This window comes from Aedes albopictus, chromosome 3 (assembly GCF_035046485.1).
Source record: "Aedes albopictus strain Foshan chromosome 3, AalbF5, whole genome shotgun sequence".
NCBI classification, from domain to species: domain Eukaryota; kingdom Metazoa; phylum Arthropoda; class Insecta; order Diptera; family Culicidae; genus Aedes; species Aedes albopictus.
Genome location: NC_085138.1, coordinates 73,584,835 through 73,602,739, shown reverse-complemented (window position 1 = coordinate 73,602,739; position 17,905 = coordinate 73,584,835). Strand labels below are relative to the sequence as shown.

General features: G+C 40.1%; 1 protein-coding gene across 1 annotated transcript; it reads right to left on the bottom strand.

The window, feature by feature from the left end:
• Positions 1-14,134: 14,134 nt before the first annotated feature.
• LOC134291770 (CLIP domain-containing serine protease B8-like) lies at positions 14,135-17,256 on the bottom strand. Its single transcript, XM_062859933.1, has 2 exons — positions 15,572-17,256; positions 14,135-15,446 (listed from the first exon to the last, which is right to left on the bottom strand). The coding sequence occupies exons 1-2, from the start codon at positions 16,138-16,140 to the stop codon at positions 14,828-14,830; spliced, it is 1,188 nt and encodes a 395-aa protein (XP_062715917.1). The 5' UTR covers positions 16,141-17,256; the 3' UTR covers positions 14,135-14,827.
• Between the last annotated feature and the right edge of the window lie 649 nt (positions 17,257-17,905).

The window sequence follows — 17,905 nt, the reverse complement described above, 5'->3', positions numbered from 1 at the left end:
TGGTAGAAATATTTTATCTAGGAATTTCGACCTAATCAATGGAATCTTCTTGTATTCTAACATCGCTTATTGTCCAAAATTAAAATCCTTTCACAAAGACGTTTACCTATATGTAGGGTATTGGTTCCCTTATTAAGCATGTGACATGTGGGAGTGAGCACGCATGAAAACAAAAAGAACGGAATCAATCGGTGCCGTAATCGCTTGTTTTCGAATAGGATGAAATTGGGAGCGTGAGATTACTGATGGAACACAAACCCTATTTCTTTTTTTATAATTATTGATTATTTTCTCAATTTTTCCATTTCATATAATGTTTATCAAATTTTACCAGGGTCGAGATATTGACTTCATATTAAAAATTCGTATTAAAATCATCGCCATCCGAACCGTTTTCCAGAACCCCAATATGTAGTACTTGGCGCTGTTGGCATAGCACCACAGCATGGTGAAACCATTTCTTGGGCATTCATATTGCATGTAACACCATGATTCTATTTTGCACCATGATCATATCTTGCACCGTCATTACAGCGACCCCTCCCCCTAAGCATGATCCTTGCGCACGCTAGTGGGCAGAACGTGGAGCGATGAAACAGAGACGGGAACTGCAGACCCGCTTATTCGGGAGAAAAAATGCAACCTGCAGGAAGAAGCGGAGTGCGAGAATATGGAACTGCTGTGCCATTCTCAAGAAACACGGAAGTACTGCCAAAACTTAAAGCATTCCGCAGCAGCTCCGTGATGGCATGACAGCCTCTTGCCGGATAAACGTGAATTGATTGAAAGGAGGGTGCAGCACTTTTATGAACGGTGTAGAGAATGTAGGCACAGGGGTCAGAAGGCCGGCTCCAGAGGCTCGTTTTCTTTCCATTCGGGACATTTGTGTCATTGTACGGGGGACCAACTCAAAGATGAAAACGAATTCGTCAGTGCGACGAGAAATGATCCATCTAGCTCGCTGAGGGAAGTTAACGGTACCATTTGTCAGCTTAAATACACATAGCAGCAGGTAAGGATAGTAACTTGATGGATTATTCACTGTCCACGGAGGTCCACACAAAGCGGCCCAGCGGAACCGACTATCGACCGGGGGGAGCTTTCGGTTAGCGTAACGGCGGAGAACACGGAGCAACACAAAGATGCGTGTGCACGTCGCGGCGGTCGGTTTATTTATACTAACAACAATCACGTACAAAACAATAACAATATACATACATTAGGCAGGGTCGGTGCAGGGCATTGATGATAAACATCGCAACATACATTAGGCTGGCCCAAATATTCCAACACTCCTCCTCGATGTTGGTCATCACTATCACAAAGTTCCACAAAGTTAACAATCACACAAAGTCTTCAAAGTTCACATTGGACATCACAGCCTACACAAAGCTCCTCCTTCTGCACCGAACACTTCTGCTTCGTCAAGTATTACCACAAAGAATCACAAAGTTCTTAACACTTAGCATCGGAGTCCCTCGTCATAACAGTCCTAAAAATCTTCTTCTTGGTCGAACTCCTCTTCAACGGGATGCCCAGCTGCATTTCTCCGGCGGTTGCCGATCTCCGCTCCTCCAGCTATCTTCAGGGCATACAACTCATCATGAAGCTCCGCGACGGCTTCCACTTTCCCGCTGGAACTCACTATCTGGCACTTGGATTTCACGAAGTTCACTTTTAGTCCTTCCCGTGCCAGGTTCCAGACCGACAGCAGTCCACAGTCCAGCTCCGGGACGTAAAGCACATTCCTCACCGCGACTTCGCTTGTTCTTCCTTCTTCGTCAACGCACTTCAGGAAGCCTTCCCCGACACCGGCGGACCTGATCACTGAGCCGTCCGCCAAGTTCACTTCTTGCTTCACACGCTCGTTGATTTCCACAAAGAAATTTCGGTCACTGGTCATGTGACTCGAGCAGCCACTATCCACGTACCAGGACCTCCGCTTCCGCTGACCTCCCACGCCGAAACAAATTCCCAGGTTCTTCTTCGCCACCGTCTTCTTCACTTCCGGATCTCTTCTTCCTTCTTCACGAAGCATTGGGCACTCTCTCCGGAAATGGCCCGGTTTCCGGAAGTTGTAGCACACTCGCTGTCGCACTCGTCCGTTTCGTCTGCCTCGCACATTCAGCGCCCGGTCATGGCGCTCCCCGGATATTCCTTCTGCTCGCTTCTCCATCCGTCGGTGGTACTCGTCCATCAGCCGCTGCTTGACGAATTCTAGCGACTGATCGGCGTCCGGACGGCTCTCCAAGGCCGTCACCAGTCCGTTGTACGATTCCGGCAGACTCCGGTACACCATTGCCACTTGTAACGATTGCTCGATCCTCTGCCCCGCACACGAAAGCCTGTCGAATAACTCCTCGATCGCGAACAGGTGCTCCTCCATGTCCGCACCTTCTTCGTAGTTTAGACTACACAGCTTCTTCAGAAGCGACACTCGCGACGTCACCGTAGCCTTTTCGTGGTACTTTTTCAACCTTTCCCACACTTCCACCGCAGACTTCAAGTCTTTCACTAGCGGCAACTGATTATCTTCCACATTCAGGATGATCAAGACCTTCGCCTTTTGATCCTCTTTCGACCACGCCGCAGTCACTGGCGCTGGCTTCGCTTCCGAAACCGCATGCCACAGGTCGAAAGTAATCAGCAGCATCTGAATTTTCACCTTCTGGTAATCTTTATTATCCAGACAGGAAATTAAAACTTTCTCAGTCATTTCGAAAATGTCACTTTTCTGTTGGCGCACACTGTACAGCCACGAAGGTACAGCCACCAACACACGCGAACGTACCACCCGACGGCGGTACACACAGACTCCGTCACTTCAGTTCGATTTACGTTCGATCACCACGGCTACGGCAACGATTTCACTGCACAAAATGGCACTTTCTCAAAGATTTCTTCTTTCTTCGTCACGGCTTCGGGACAAAATGGTGCACCACAAATTCTAACCGGCTCTGTCTTCTTCGTTCTGGGCGCCACTTGCTCCAATCAAACGGGCGATATTTCTGCCGACCACTTTTTCCTAAGTTTTTTTTTTCCACACAAAGTCTGTCCCGGTCACTGTCAGCTGTTCTTCCACACAGCAGCTGATGAAACACAAGCCGAATCGAGTACACTGAACAAAAATTCCCGCCAAAAATTGAATGAAAATTGCCTCATCTGAGCCCCATGCTTATTATAAGATAATTCGAAGAAGGCGATCATTCAATTGCCGATTTGACAGAATCAAAACACAAGATATGGAAGTCATTCAAAGTTGGCATTATAACCATACAATTCAAAATCAAAACAAGCAGTGGTATGGATGATTATCATTCAAAATTCAGTCAATTGAGCAGATGCAATGTGAATGAAAATTATTAAGTAATCAAATATTGTTTATATGGAAGTTCTTCATTTCGGGAATCAATTATTTTTTGAATATTCTGACAAAAACTAATATCACAACCATTCCAACTAATTTGAGAGATACATTCAATGAAGTGATTTTCACTCAAATTTGTTGGAACGGTTGTGATATTAGATTTTGTCAGAATTTATGAAAAATTGTGTACATCAAAAATTTGTCAACAATATGTTTTTATTTGACTACCCTTAACATATAATCGTGATTAAAATTCCAATAAAGTCAACGTACAAGTTCAATATTAAATACTATAATCTCACTTCAATGTTCCACATATATAATGACCCTCGTAACTACCACTGCCATTTTCACGCCATAATCCTCAGCATAATTATCCTTCTCTGACAAACTGGTGCCACATAAAACGGCTTCCCACTGAGATTCTCTAAAAAGAATGAAACAATAATTGATAATTATTATCAATATTGAATCAGAACAGTGATCCAGAGGAACTTACCGTAAAGTCTTAGAGTATGCCGTATTGTCATTCTCGTGGCCTAAAAATATTTGGATTAAAGAGCACTTAAAATTTTCCCTATCGCGAAACTTTTTGTCACCGCAGAGTAAAACAATATTTCAACCGCCACTATTTTCTGCTGGTACAAATAGCGCACCAACAGCTAAATGAAAGGTGAACCAAAAATAGAATGATATTCGGAATGGGAATAACATGAAATATATGCTGCTTGTATTAAAACTAATATCATACCAAAGATAAACAAAAACTAATCATTATTGTTTTGAAAATCATTCGATCGAGATTGTCATTCAGTTTTAGGGATCGGAGATTGATCACATGACTGAATAATGATTCATTCGTTTGGCTGCGGGGATTTTTGTTTGTTGATGGAATGATTTTCGGTATGAGGCACGGCTGTAAATGCTTTCCGTTGTTATTGGGACGATAATCACTCACAACAAACCCCAAACAAAAAATCATTTATTTATTGTGTCAGTTTTAGTTTTGAAACAGAATGATTTTCATTTAGTTGAAGGCAGTACAATCATTCTGCTATAAAATCATTCAAAATTCAGATTCGGCGGATCTGTATCGCATCGAATGAAGAATCATTCTTTGTACGGCGGGGGTTTTCGTTCAGTGTAATTAATTGTACTACCCCACCGACCAGCACCACACAGAAGGAATCACGGGACAAATTTCGCACTCAATCCGCGACTGTTCCGAGCACTTTTACGGTTCTACCGCACCAACTGGGCCCATCACCTGATGGATTATTCACTGTCCACGGAGGTCCACACAAAGCGGCCCAGCTGAACCGACTATCGACCGGGGGGGAACTTTCGGTTAGCGTAACGGCGGAGAACACGGAGCAACACAAAGATGCGTGTGCACATTGCGGCGGTCGGTTTATTTATACTAACAACAATCATGTACAAAACAATAACAATATACATACATTAGGCAGGGTCGGTGCAGGGCATTGATGATAAACATCGCAACATACATTAGACTGGCCCAAATATTCCAACAGTACTAGGGTACGAAAAGTCGGTACAAGATGGTATCGCAGCTGAACTCATCAAGATGGACACCGGTCTGCACTGGTTGATAGCCAGGACCTGGGAAAACCCAACAACTATCGCAGGAGTTTAAGGAAGGAATAATTTGCCCCATCCACAAGAAAGACGATTTGGATTGTGAGAACCTCTGAGTGATCACCATTTCGAATGCCGCCTACAAAGTGCTCTACCAGATCATCTTCTGTTGTCTGTCACCTGAAACGATTGAGTTTGTGGGAAGTAATCAAGCCACAGTTGCTGACAGCAACGGGAAGGATGTGCACTACTTTTGACATAATTCAAAAACGTCGCAAGTCGGGTCGCGTCGCGACTTGATTGAGCGACGTCCGGTTTGGTGGCGGCCCGACAATTCATGGGTAAGAAAATCATCGAGATACAGCTAGTATAATAATAAAAAAGTAATTTATTGAGATTACTCCCAAATACTCTTCAAAAGAAATCTCGGTAACTAAATGTTCAATCAAAATAAAATTCAATCGTACGAGGATGTTGTAGCTTTCATTTGATGCTAAGAGAACCCGAATCAGTTGACAGACGGCTGAGAAATTTATTATGATACATTTTATCAAAAATCTCTCAATAGCGTATATTTTATTACTCCTAACTACTCCTCGAAAGACATCTCGGAAACAAAATGTCCAAACGGCATGAAATTCAAAAGCATACTACTAGAATGCTGCACCTTTCATTTGCTGATGAGAGAACTCAAATCGATTGACACACGGCTGGTCAATTAATTATGAGGCATTTTTCAAAGACCTCTTAAAAAGTTAAGTTGTATTACTCCAAAGTACTCCTCAGAAGATATCTCGGTTACAAAATGTCCAATCGGAATGAAATTCAAAAGCATTCTTCTAGGATGCAGTAGCTTTCGTTTGGGGCCTTAAAAACCCAAATCGGTTGATAGACGGCTGAGAAATTAATGGTGATACACTTTGTCAAAAATCCCTAAAATAATTAAGTTGTTCTACTCCCTAGCACTCTTTGAAAAATATCTCGGTAACCGAACGTCCAATCAAAATAAAATTCAATAGCGTTCTACTAGGATGTAGTAGCTTTCATTTGCTTCCAAGAGAACTCAAATCGGTCAACAGACGGCTGAGAACCGTGAGTGACATTTTTTTGTAACATACATACACACACACACATACACACACATACACACACACGCACATACAGACATTTGCTCAATTCGTCGAGCTGAGTTGATTGGTATATGTGACTCGGCCCTGCGGGCCTCGGATCGAAAGTCGGTTTTCCAAGCGGTATTTATACCCTTCTTATGGGTGTAAGAAGGGTAAAAAGGCTTTTCCTACATACATTCCGTGATATTTTTGCTACTGTTTATTAAGCTCAAATATAACAAAGAGATAGTAGCTTTTATGTATTGCATCAATTGCATTTTTATGTATAACTAACTTGTGTAACCAAATATGATCATAAAAAATCTGTTGACAAACGGCTGAGAAATGTATTATGATACATTTTATCAAAAATCTCTCAAAAGCGTAAATTTCATTACTCCTTAGTACTCGTGGAAAGATATCTCGGAAACAAAATGTCCAAACGGCATAAAATTTAATAGCATACTACTTGGATGCTGTAGCTTTCATTTGATGCTGAGAGAACTCAAATCGATTGACACACGGCTGATTCATTTATTATGAAGCATTTTGTCAAAGACCTCTTAAAAAGTTAAGTTGTATTACTCCAAAGTACTCCCCGAAAGATATCTCGGTTACAAAATGTCCAATCGGAATGAAATTCAAAAGCGTTCTTCTAGGGTGCAGTAGCTTTCGTTTCGAGCCTTAAGAACCCGATTCGGTTGATAGACGGTTGAGAAATTTATGGTGATACACTTTGTCAAAAATATCTTAAATAATTAAGTTGTACTACTCCCTAGCACTCTTTGAAAGATATCGCGGTAACCGAACGTCCAATCAAAAAAAAATTCAATAGCGTTCTATTAGGATGTAGTAGCTTTCGTTTGGGGCCTTAAGAACCCAAATCGGTTGATAGACGGCTGAGAAATTTATGGTGATACACTTTGTCAAAAATATCTAAAAAAAATAAGTTGTACTACTCCCTAGCACTCTTTGAAAGATATCTCGGTAACCGAACGTCCAATCAAAATAAAATTCAATAGCGTTCTACTAGGATGTAGTAGCTTTCATTTGCTTCCAAGAGAACTCAAATCGGTCAACAGACGGCTGAGAACCGTGAGTGACATTTTTTTGTAACATACATACACACACACATACACACACACACACATACACACACACGCACATACAGACATTTGCTCAATTCGTCGAGCTGAGTTGATTGGTATATGTGACTCGGCCCTGCGGGCCTCGGATCGAAAGTCGGTTTTCCAAGCGGTATTTATACCCTTCTTATGGGTGTAAGAAGGGTAAAAAGGCTTTTCCTACATACATTCCGTGATATTTTTGCTACTGTTTATTAAGCTCAAATATAACAAAGAGATAGTAGCTTTTATGTATTGCATCAATTGCATTTTTATGTATAACTAACTTGTGTAACCAAATATGATCATAAAAAATCTGTTGACAAACGGCTGAGAAATGTATTATGATACATTTTATCAAAAATCTCTCAAAAGCGTAAATTTCATTACTCCTTAGTACTCGTGGAAAGATATCTCGGAAACAAAATGTCCAAACGGCATAAAATTTAATAGCATACTACTTGGATGCTGTAGCTTTCATTTGATGCTGAGAGAACTCAAATCGATTGACACACGGCTGATTCATTTATTATGAAGCATTTTGTCAAAGACCTCTTAAAAAGTTAAGTTGTATTACTCCAAAGTACTCCCCGAAAGATATCTCGGTTACAAAATGTCCAATCGGAATGAAATTCAAAAGCATTCTTCTAGGGTGCAGTAGCTTTCGTTTCGAGCCTTAAGAACCCGATTCGGTTGATAGACGGCTGAGAAATTTATGGTGATACACTTTGTCAAAAATATCTTAAATAATTAAGTTGTACTACTCCCTAGCACTCTTTGAAAGATATCGCGGTAACCGAACGTCCAATCAAAAAAAAATCAATAGCGTTCTATTAGGATGTAGTAGCTTTCGTTTGGGGCCTTAAGAACCCAAATCGGTTGATAGACGGCTGAGAAATTTATGGTGATACACTTTGTCAAAAATATCTAAAAAAATTAAGTTGTACTACTCCCTAGCACTCTTTGAAAGATATCTCGGTAACCGAACGTCCAATCAAAATAAAATTCAATAGCGTTCTACTAGGATGTAGTAGCTTTCATTTGCTTCCAAGAGAACTCAAATCGGTCAACAGACGGCTGAGAACCGTGAGTGACATTTTTTTGTAACATACATACACACACACATACACACATACACACACACGCACATACAGACATTTGCTCAATTCGTCGAGCTGAGTTGATTGGTATATGTGACTCGGCCCTGCGGGCCTAGGATCGAAAGTCGGTTTTCCAAGCGGTATTTATACCCTTCTTATGGCTGTAAGAAGGGTAAAAAAAGCCGTTCCCTTCCTTCCAACTTTCATCACAGCACAGTGTCAATATATACGTTATCATATAACGCCTACAAGTTATGCAACCAAGCGGACTGTGCCACTTCACAGTGATGATTCACACAATCTATCGCTTTACGCCTGGCGGCATCCTTGCACCAATGCATGATCCATGTGCCAAAAAAAAAACATTTCCCTCCAACACACCAACATCTGCATGACCTTGTGCAGGCGCAGAGGATTCAACGGCCTGATGTGGGCAAGCGATTGCAATCATCACTTCCCTCCCTTTCCCCCCGCAGCAGGCGCCATTGTCGCCTAAAAATACAAGACCACCAACGCTCCCACACTGAATATGCCTGTTAGTCCCAAGCAGCTATCTCATTGGTTCTCAAGCACTAGTTCAAGTAATCAAGCCACAGTAGTCCACATTTGAAAATACCTGGCAAAAATTGCCAAATCATAGTAGGTCTGCTAGTTTTAGCCTAAATGAATTTAAACTATTAACATATCAGGAATGTCCCCGCCCCGCGGGGAGCAGCTAGGGGCGATTTGTAAGACACTTTGAAGTTGAAGTGTAAATATTTCTCGTACTATGATGTCAATATTGAAGCCATAAGTATTATTTCGATCCCTTGCTCCGCTGCAGATGCCTAATACATATACACAAGAACGTTCGAATAAATTTTTGGAAGCAGTTGAATTTCTTATATTAAACAGACTTTTGTAGTGGTTAAACTCGTTTATGTTCTTTATAAAAATTCAGCAGCTATTCAGTGCCGTAACAAGATACAAAATCAATATTGTCAAATTCTTTCTCATCTATTCAATGCTCATGATTTTACAGATGAGAGCTAAATATACTATATCCCATTAAAGACATGTTCAAAAATTAAGTTTCTGCCAGCTTTTCTCAAAATTCGACCTCTCTGGGTCCAATTTCATCGTACGACAAATCCTCCAGAAATGCCACGAATACCAGGTGCCCACGCATCAACTGTAAGACGGTATACGACAGCACTATAGGGTATCAGGCGGACAAAAATAAGAAAAGTGACTTTCACCAATGCTTGTTCTGAAATTTTCTATCAATTACAAACATATAAACTAAGAGAAATCCTGAATTTCAAGTTTCTATCTGATGTAGTTACAAAAATATTGTGCAGCAGTAAAGCTAAAAAATGGATTTTCGCTAAAAAAAAACAACATATAACTTCAAATCGATATTTTCTAAATAATATCATCATTATCTATTGGTTTCAATATATCATTGGTAAGGTAATGAAGCAAGCTTTCCAACAAACAGGTGGTTTTGTGAAATAGTTGAAAAATTGTAAGAAAAAAAGGTAAAAGAAAAGGAAGAAGTTGCAAAGGGCATAAAATTCGAATTTTGTAAATCGGCATCTTTTTTTTTCACACATTCCCAGGACCAAAATCAGTTTATGGTCAAACTTTAGGTCTACTCTAACGATTTACAATGCGAAATGCTGCGGTAAATTGCGGTCTTGGGAGATTCAGTGTTTTTTTTTCGCATGGGATCGCCCCTTGAGATTCTCAAAAATTTTAACCAAATTCCCTTTGGAACTAATTATTTCAGTAAATCCACAATATTGTGATCATTCCAAGTGAAGAATACAAAAAAATAAGATATAATTTAAAAAATCCAAACTTTTTTATATATTATCAGTAATTCGGCCATATTGAAAATACGCCTTTTTCAAAACTTGATCGAGATGCTTCAAAATCTTCATTAACTTTATATTTTGGCCGAACCAACTACAGAAAACTAAGAAATCCTCGAAAATGTGATAAAAATATTTTTGTCCGCCTGCTTGTATGGGAATCACCCATAGTGGACAGTATCAACCACACAGAGCTATGGAAAATAATGAACGAAACTGCGTAATGGTTTTGGATGAATTATCCAGTTCATTCGAATCTCGCCGGGGGTTGCAACAAAGTGACGCACTCTTCTGCATCGCTATGGGGAGGGGAGTACAAAGATTGGTGTCTGTGGATAGATGGAGAAACCTGGTACCGTAAACCGGGGTCAAATTGATCAGCGGGGTGAAATTGATCATTCGGGTACTACATTGTAATTCAATACTAGGAACTCTTAAGCGTCATAATGATCTTAAACTTTTTACGTCATCTGGTTCGTAGATGGCTAGAGATGAGTGTAGAATTTAATTTTTTTAGAAAACAGTTAGTTCTGCCTTATTTTTTTTAGGAATTTGAAATGTATAAAATATTCATTTAGCTGAAATCATGGCTACTAAACAATCGATTGCTAATAGAACTTCCCGTAAATTCTCCGTTTTAACATTTTTGTGGAGCTTTGTTTGGAAACTTATGTAGCTAATAAGAACATGAAATAGTTAAAAGAAGTTTATTTTATGTTGAAATAGTCATTTATTGTGACAGAAATCACATATTTCAAATAAAATTACCTACCTTTAGGCGTTTAAGGAGAAATTTCAAAATTTCTTTTTGAATTCAAAGTATTAAATTTACTAGTTGTAAGATTTAAAACGCGTTATTCGGTTTTAGAAGAGCAAAATTAAGCGGAGAAGGAAATTTTCCTTTCCAACAGATGCTTCTGATCATTTTCGCCCCAAAGTGGCATTTCCAATTTTTTTGATATTTGGAGTTATTTAACTTAAAGTTTAAACACAGACAAACAGACATACTACTTAGAAGAAAATTGCTTCAAAAACATCGTTTGGCATCTCACTAGCACCCTCTATAATGCTCAATCCGAAGCATTTATTTGCAGGTGTTGTTTCCCTCGGCTCGATGTAACAATTTTGCAGATGACGACTCCCCCGAGGCGTCATCCATTCATAAAACATGAATGAAGGTTCATGATTGAGTCATTTTATGTAAACATTGATCGGCGTCGCGTTCATTTCTCTCCAAAACTGAGAGGTGATGTAGGTACAGCAGCGCCACCATGACACACGCGAGCACAGTCCGCACCACACTTTATTTTCAAAATGACCGTTAAATCGTGCGATGATTGCGATTTGAGTAGTATGTCTGTTTGTCTGTGGTTTAAATTTGTTGAACAAAATTCTGTCACGTGGTTCCATGGAGATCCACTGGGTACTGATTTTACAGGAATTCTTTTGGCAATAATTGAAATTCCACTAATGTTATCCGCAAAAGTTGTTTTAAGGTGATTAATTTGACCCCAGATTACGGTATTGTAGCCTGCTAGCTTAGGGGAAAGGATCTTCAGGGTCGTTTTAACAAAGATGGCTTGAACTTTCATACACACACTAATTTTAAGGCAGTCGCTTCACAAAACACTGAATATTTGCCACACAATAGGAGACCATCTAGAACGAACAGGCCATGACCAGAATAACATTTACATAGGCTCAAGAGTTATATAGGGTTCCATTTCTAAGGATCATGAGAATAGCGAGGACTAGTGACTCCAATTTGAGTCCGGATCGACGCGGAAAACAAAGAGATGGTGAAATAGCTAAATCAGGGCTGCGCTTTTCTATTGAGTGGCTAACACTGAGGCGATTTACAATGATCATGATTTATTACTACTGACGTCACATATCTTCTAGGGTACTTGCATGCTAATTCGGTATATCCGGATTCGAAAGATGTTGGTGGTTCCGCTGGCTGCAGTTTAGCGGTAATCGGTTATCGGAGGCCATAGCAACGGTGATTTGGACTCTAGAGTTCTTCACTTCCGGCCGGAAGATTATCGGAGGTAGTTTGTAGTAACTTGTCGCAGACAGACGCGGTCCGATGGCGTCGGTCCGTCGGTCGAGGAATCGCAATGGCCGTTGCGACTGATTTGTTGCAACTTTAATTCCACAAAAAGGGGGGGGCGGGTGTCGGTGGCAGTGTGATCTGCCCATTTCCAATCGCTGATTTGCGCGCTCATCCAGGCTTGGGTAACACTGCTGGAGAGTAGAATACAAATCGGAAGAAAAAGGCCTGATTGGCCTAACCACGCACATTAGTACTCCATGACATCACTTATTAAAGCCTCTTACAATCTGCCACAATATCACAATACGTACTACACAATTACCCTTTTCTTCTTGTTTCTCGTGTTTTAGCTTATTTGTCGATCGTCCTTTTGTTTTAAGACTGATAACTATAGAAAATAGTTCATTAGCATTAAGTTCACTTTTGATATTTCTAACGACTAACCATACTAATTTTCGTAATAAGATAACTTGTTAACACCATTCGTCACAATCGTTTTTTACCCTTCTTACACCCATAAGAAGGGTATAAATACCGCTCGGAAAACCGACTTTCGATCCGAGGCCCGCAGGGCCGAGTCACATATACCAATCAACTCAGCTCGACGAATTGAGCAAATGTCTGTATGTGCGTGTGTGTGTATGTGTGTGTGTATGTGTGTGTGTATGTATGTTACAAAAAAATGTCACTCACGGTTCTCAGCCGTCTGTTGACCGATTTGAGTTCTCTTGGAAGCAAATGAAAGCTACTACATCCTAGTAGAACGCTATTGAATTTTATTTTGATTGGACGTTCGGTTACCGAGATATTTTTCAAAGAGTGCTAGGGAGTAGAACAACTTAATTATTTTAGGGATTTTTGACAAAGTGTATCACCATTAATTTCTCAGCCGTCTATCAACCGATTTGGGTTTTTAAGGCCCCAAACGAAAGCTACTGCATCCTAGAAGAATGCTTTTGAATTTCATTCCGATTGGACATTTTGTAACCGAGATATCTTCTGAGGAGTACTTTGGAGTAATACAACTTAACTTTTTAAGAGGTCTTTGAAAAATGCCTCATAATTAATTGACCAGCCGTGTGTCAATCGATTTGAGTTCTCTCATCAGCAAATGAAAGGTGCAGCATCCTAGTAGTATGCTTTTGAATTTCATGCCGTTTGGACATTTTGTTTCCGAGATGTCTTTCGAGGAGTAGTTAGGAGTAATAAAATATACGCTATTGAGAGATTTTTGATAAAATGTATCGTAATAAATTTCTCAGCCGTCTGTCAACCGATTCGGGTTCTCTTAGCATCAAATGAAAGCTACAACATCCTCGTACGATTGAATTTTATTTTGATTGAACATTTAGTTACCGAGATTTCTTTTGAAGAGTATTTGGGAGTAATCTCAATAAATTACTTTTTTATTATTATACTAGCTGTATCTCCGCCACCAAACCGGACGTCGCTCAATCAAGTCGCGACGCGACCCGACTTGCGACGTTTTTGAATTATGTCAAAAGTAGTGCACATCCTTCCCGTTGCTGTCAGCAACACAACGCACTAGATGCGAAACAGTTGCGACACTTGTGTGCCAAGAAAAGGGCAGTTTTTGATTGAATGTCTGTCTTGATTCCAACCGAATAGACAATATTAATAGATTGACAGTAAACAAGAGATACAATATTCCAGAATATGTAAGCTATTGTTTAAACATTCCATACAAGATTCTAGGAGATTCTGGCTGTCATTTCTGGTAGTTGAGCCCATGGTCGATGATTTTATTATGGGAAGCAATCAACTTGATGCCAAATTCACAATATTTTCTAGAATGACCAAAACTCACAATCACATACATACGAATAATACAACAATATTTTCAATAAGTGTAAGAAGGGTTCTGTTCACCATAGGTGGATTAATTCAGGTTTTAACTGTACTAACAATTGTTTTTATAAACCTAATAAGAAAAATAACAACCTTAGATTAAACAAATTCACCATACTATAGAAATCAAAAACCTTTTAAATTAGAAAAACTATGCACGCGCGCACTTCCGATCTATTCTAAGATCACGACTGGAAAGGACTCGAAATTTGTTTTTCGCCTTCTTATAACAAGTGGCCTTTGGTGAAATGGAGCTAAATCATACAAGCAATTTTGTTGCTTGCTAATCATCTTTGCTCATATGTTGGTCATATACCCGATTTTCACAGGTTCCATCTACATGTCAAATAAAAGGACCAAGTGATACTTTACCTAGTCTCTTCACACTGTTTCGCTGTGGGCCTGCCCGTCAAAGAAGAGGTGCAGTGAAAGTGGAACATCGCTCTTACTCTCACCAAGCCATTGAGAGCAGCCAATGATCCATCATAATGTTAGTGGGAAAACGTATATTTTATAAGGGCGTATTAATTGGAAACCGGGAATTTGGGATGGGAATTGGAATTCTTGAAAATTTGTTAACTTGTGGTGGAGCTACAAGCCTGTTTTGGAACCGACAGTTACAGTATCTATATAAACGTGAAGTACAGAAGGCTGAGCATTGAAAGGGATTGATCATTATAGAAAATAAAATAAAAACAATTAGTTGCTATGGTTTATTTCTTAGTGTTCTTAAAAATAACTGGCGCACTACAGATGAGCAATAGTTTTTATCCACGGTACATATTCAACAACATTGGTGTAGATTCCTGGCATTCCAACAGTTCCACAGTGTTGTGGACCCATACTTACTAGTCCGGACAAAATCCAAGCTTCTCTCTTCACGTCGAAATGCATCAATGGAGATCCACTATCGCCGGAACAAGCATCTTTGGCAAAGCGTCCTCCTGCACATATCTGGCCGTCGATCAGTTTGAGTCCTTGCGGTTGATAAATTTGTGAACACTTCACCTGGTCGTAGTAAGATAGTGACGTTTTCAATTTGATAGGACTTTGAACGCTTTTTCCTTTGTCACTACTAAAGAAATTCGTTCGTCCCCAACCACAAACGATGAATTTCTTCGCGGGGTCTCCAGTGCTCTCGGGCAAGCAAATGTGGCGAACGAAAGCCGTGTACTCGGCTGGTTGGGCCAACTCAATTAGACCGATATCATGATGTTGGCTTATGCTGTTTTCAATGTAGCCTGGGTGAACGGTGATGCTGTTTGGCTGCATATCGATTACTTTATCAGTGCAGTCTTGATATTGACCATCAATGATGCAGTCTGGATTATTCAGCAAATCATATTCACCAACACGAACGGCCTTTCTGGGAAATTAAAGTAAACATTAGTAACAATGCTAATCCGATTCGAAAACTAAGGTAGTCTAATCATGCGTCTGGTACGGATGTAGTGTCACTACTTATTTAGTTTGATCGTTGGTTAAACTTACAATTTTCCTTTCCTCTGAATAATGGGGCCCTTCAGACAGTGCGCTGCCGTTACGACAAACATTCTACTAATCAAAGCTCCTCCGCAACCTGGAATAACTGGATCCATGGCTTTCTCGTAGATCAATAAAGCCATCCACGGAAAGTCATACATGCTAGCGATTTCCCCACTATTAATCAGCGTATCGAAATCTGGCGCGCCGCATGGAACATCTACTGGTGTTCCACTTCTTTTCCTCACCGAAATTCGTTTAGCTCGCACTTTTCTTGTAATGTTTACCATGTTTATCCAAGGATTAGCGTACGATCCGCTTCGCGGGCAACAAATTTTACCATTTGCTATCCTGGTACTCTGAAGTTGGCGAATAAAACTCAATCGGCTTGTGTTTCCAATGCTGTTCACATCGTTGATCTCGTGGAACGCCGGGCAGTCAGTAGGATATTTGTACTCTCCTGGCTTGAACTCATTTGGTATCTTACAGTTGGTCATGGCATCCCAAATGGGATGCGACAGTTTCGTTTCTATTACAAGAAGTGTACCAATCACTAGCTGAAATATTAAATTCGGCATCTTATCCGAGCGCCGTTCACTGTGTGACTGACAATCTACTTTGTTTAACCCGAAAGCGAAGACGTTATCTCCAGGCAGGAAGAACCAAAAACGCTTTGGTTTCCAAACTTAATCGAAGGAAATCCCACCGTGTTGGGAGATCGCTTCACCGTCAAAAATAAAAAATAAGACTAATCAAGTTGAGCCCTCGTGCTTTACAGAGCAATTCATTACTTTGTTATGCTGTGCTACACAAGTCAAGTAATTACGATTCATATTGGGATCCTGCTTCAATCAATACAAACAGAACATAATGCTTGGCGATAAGAAGAAAAAAGCCCTCGCAATCCTCAAGCCCTTTCCAACCAAGTCCAGCCTGAAGATCTCAATTGATTTCCCGCCAGAAGTGGCAGCAGATTTCCGTCCTCTAATTATCTTTCGGTATTCGGTTAACGGTTGACGGAACGGAAGCGAGAACCAATGGATGAACCAGTCTTCTTCAACGATTGGTTCGCAAGGTAAGGACGTCTTTTCAATGTGGATGGATGGCGCCTCGACACGCTGTGGCCAAAGTCTGGCTGCATCCACAAAAGCTGACAGGGTATCAACTCAAGCAACCATTATAACTTTAAGAAATGTTTCTCAAAGTTGCGTTGTTAAGCCTTAAGTCGAACTGTATTTGGTTTAATTGAGAAAAAACTGTTGAGCCCAGAAATGGAGAAACTGTTCAATATCAGCCGTTCTATAAGCATTGTAAATATTATGTTTATTCAACGGTTGTTGCTTCGTTATCGGCTGTTGTTCAACAACGTCCAACCCGTTTGCTATTTACAAATATATCAGCAACCTTTCTTCAACGTTTATTCATCCCAAATGTATGATGTCTTTTTGTATAATCGTCTAATAAAGGTTTTAGAAACAATTAAAGTAAAGTTGTACCTGCGTTCATTATAACAAGCTGAGTCGATTGGTATATAAAACTTGACCCTCCGGGGGCTCTATCAAAATTTCATTTTTGGAGTGAACATATAGCCTTTCGGTACACCTTGGTGTACGAGAAAGGCAAAAATCTCCAGGAACACTTCACAAGGTCCCGTACAGCACACAGTACCTTACCCGATTTCTTTTTACATACAGTTTTCTCTTTTCGCCCACTGTTTACTTTCTGCGACGACAAAAGAAACAAACCACGGTAATTCTTTATTATACCACCAAACCTAACCTCAAAATGATTGACAATTCTCAGGTCATTTTGACAGATGTAAAACGAGCATGGAAAAGACGGCAACAAGATCGATAAAGTAGAATATATGATCCGTCTTTGTCGTGCATGTGCGTGGTCTGTCAAAATGACCTGAGAAGTGTCAAACATTTTCATGGCTAGCTTTGTTGGTCTAATGAAGAATGACGAATAGATGTCCTAAATCTATCCGCACATCCGCACCATTAAAAAATATATTAAACAACACTAACAAAGAATAGCAAAGATAACAAACCGTACACATCGTAGTTGCACGAAAAGAAAAGTAATATTTTTCTATTATTAGATTTAAGTTATAAATTTTATGCTACTCTTGCTTATAAACTCCATTACGCCACTTTATTCACTTCAAAACAAAACTTAATGAAATGTATAACACGCCCTAGTGAAAAGTATAATGTCGAATTCGTTTTTGAACCAGGGTTGGAACTGGATTGGCGGAAAATGTGTAAACAATCAAACGTCAAACAAACTCAAACAAACTTTAGTACAAGCGAAACCGAAGCCGGGTTGGGGTTGAAACTG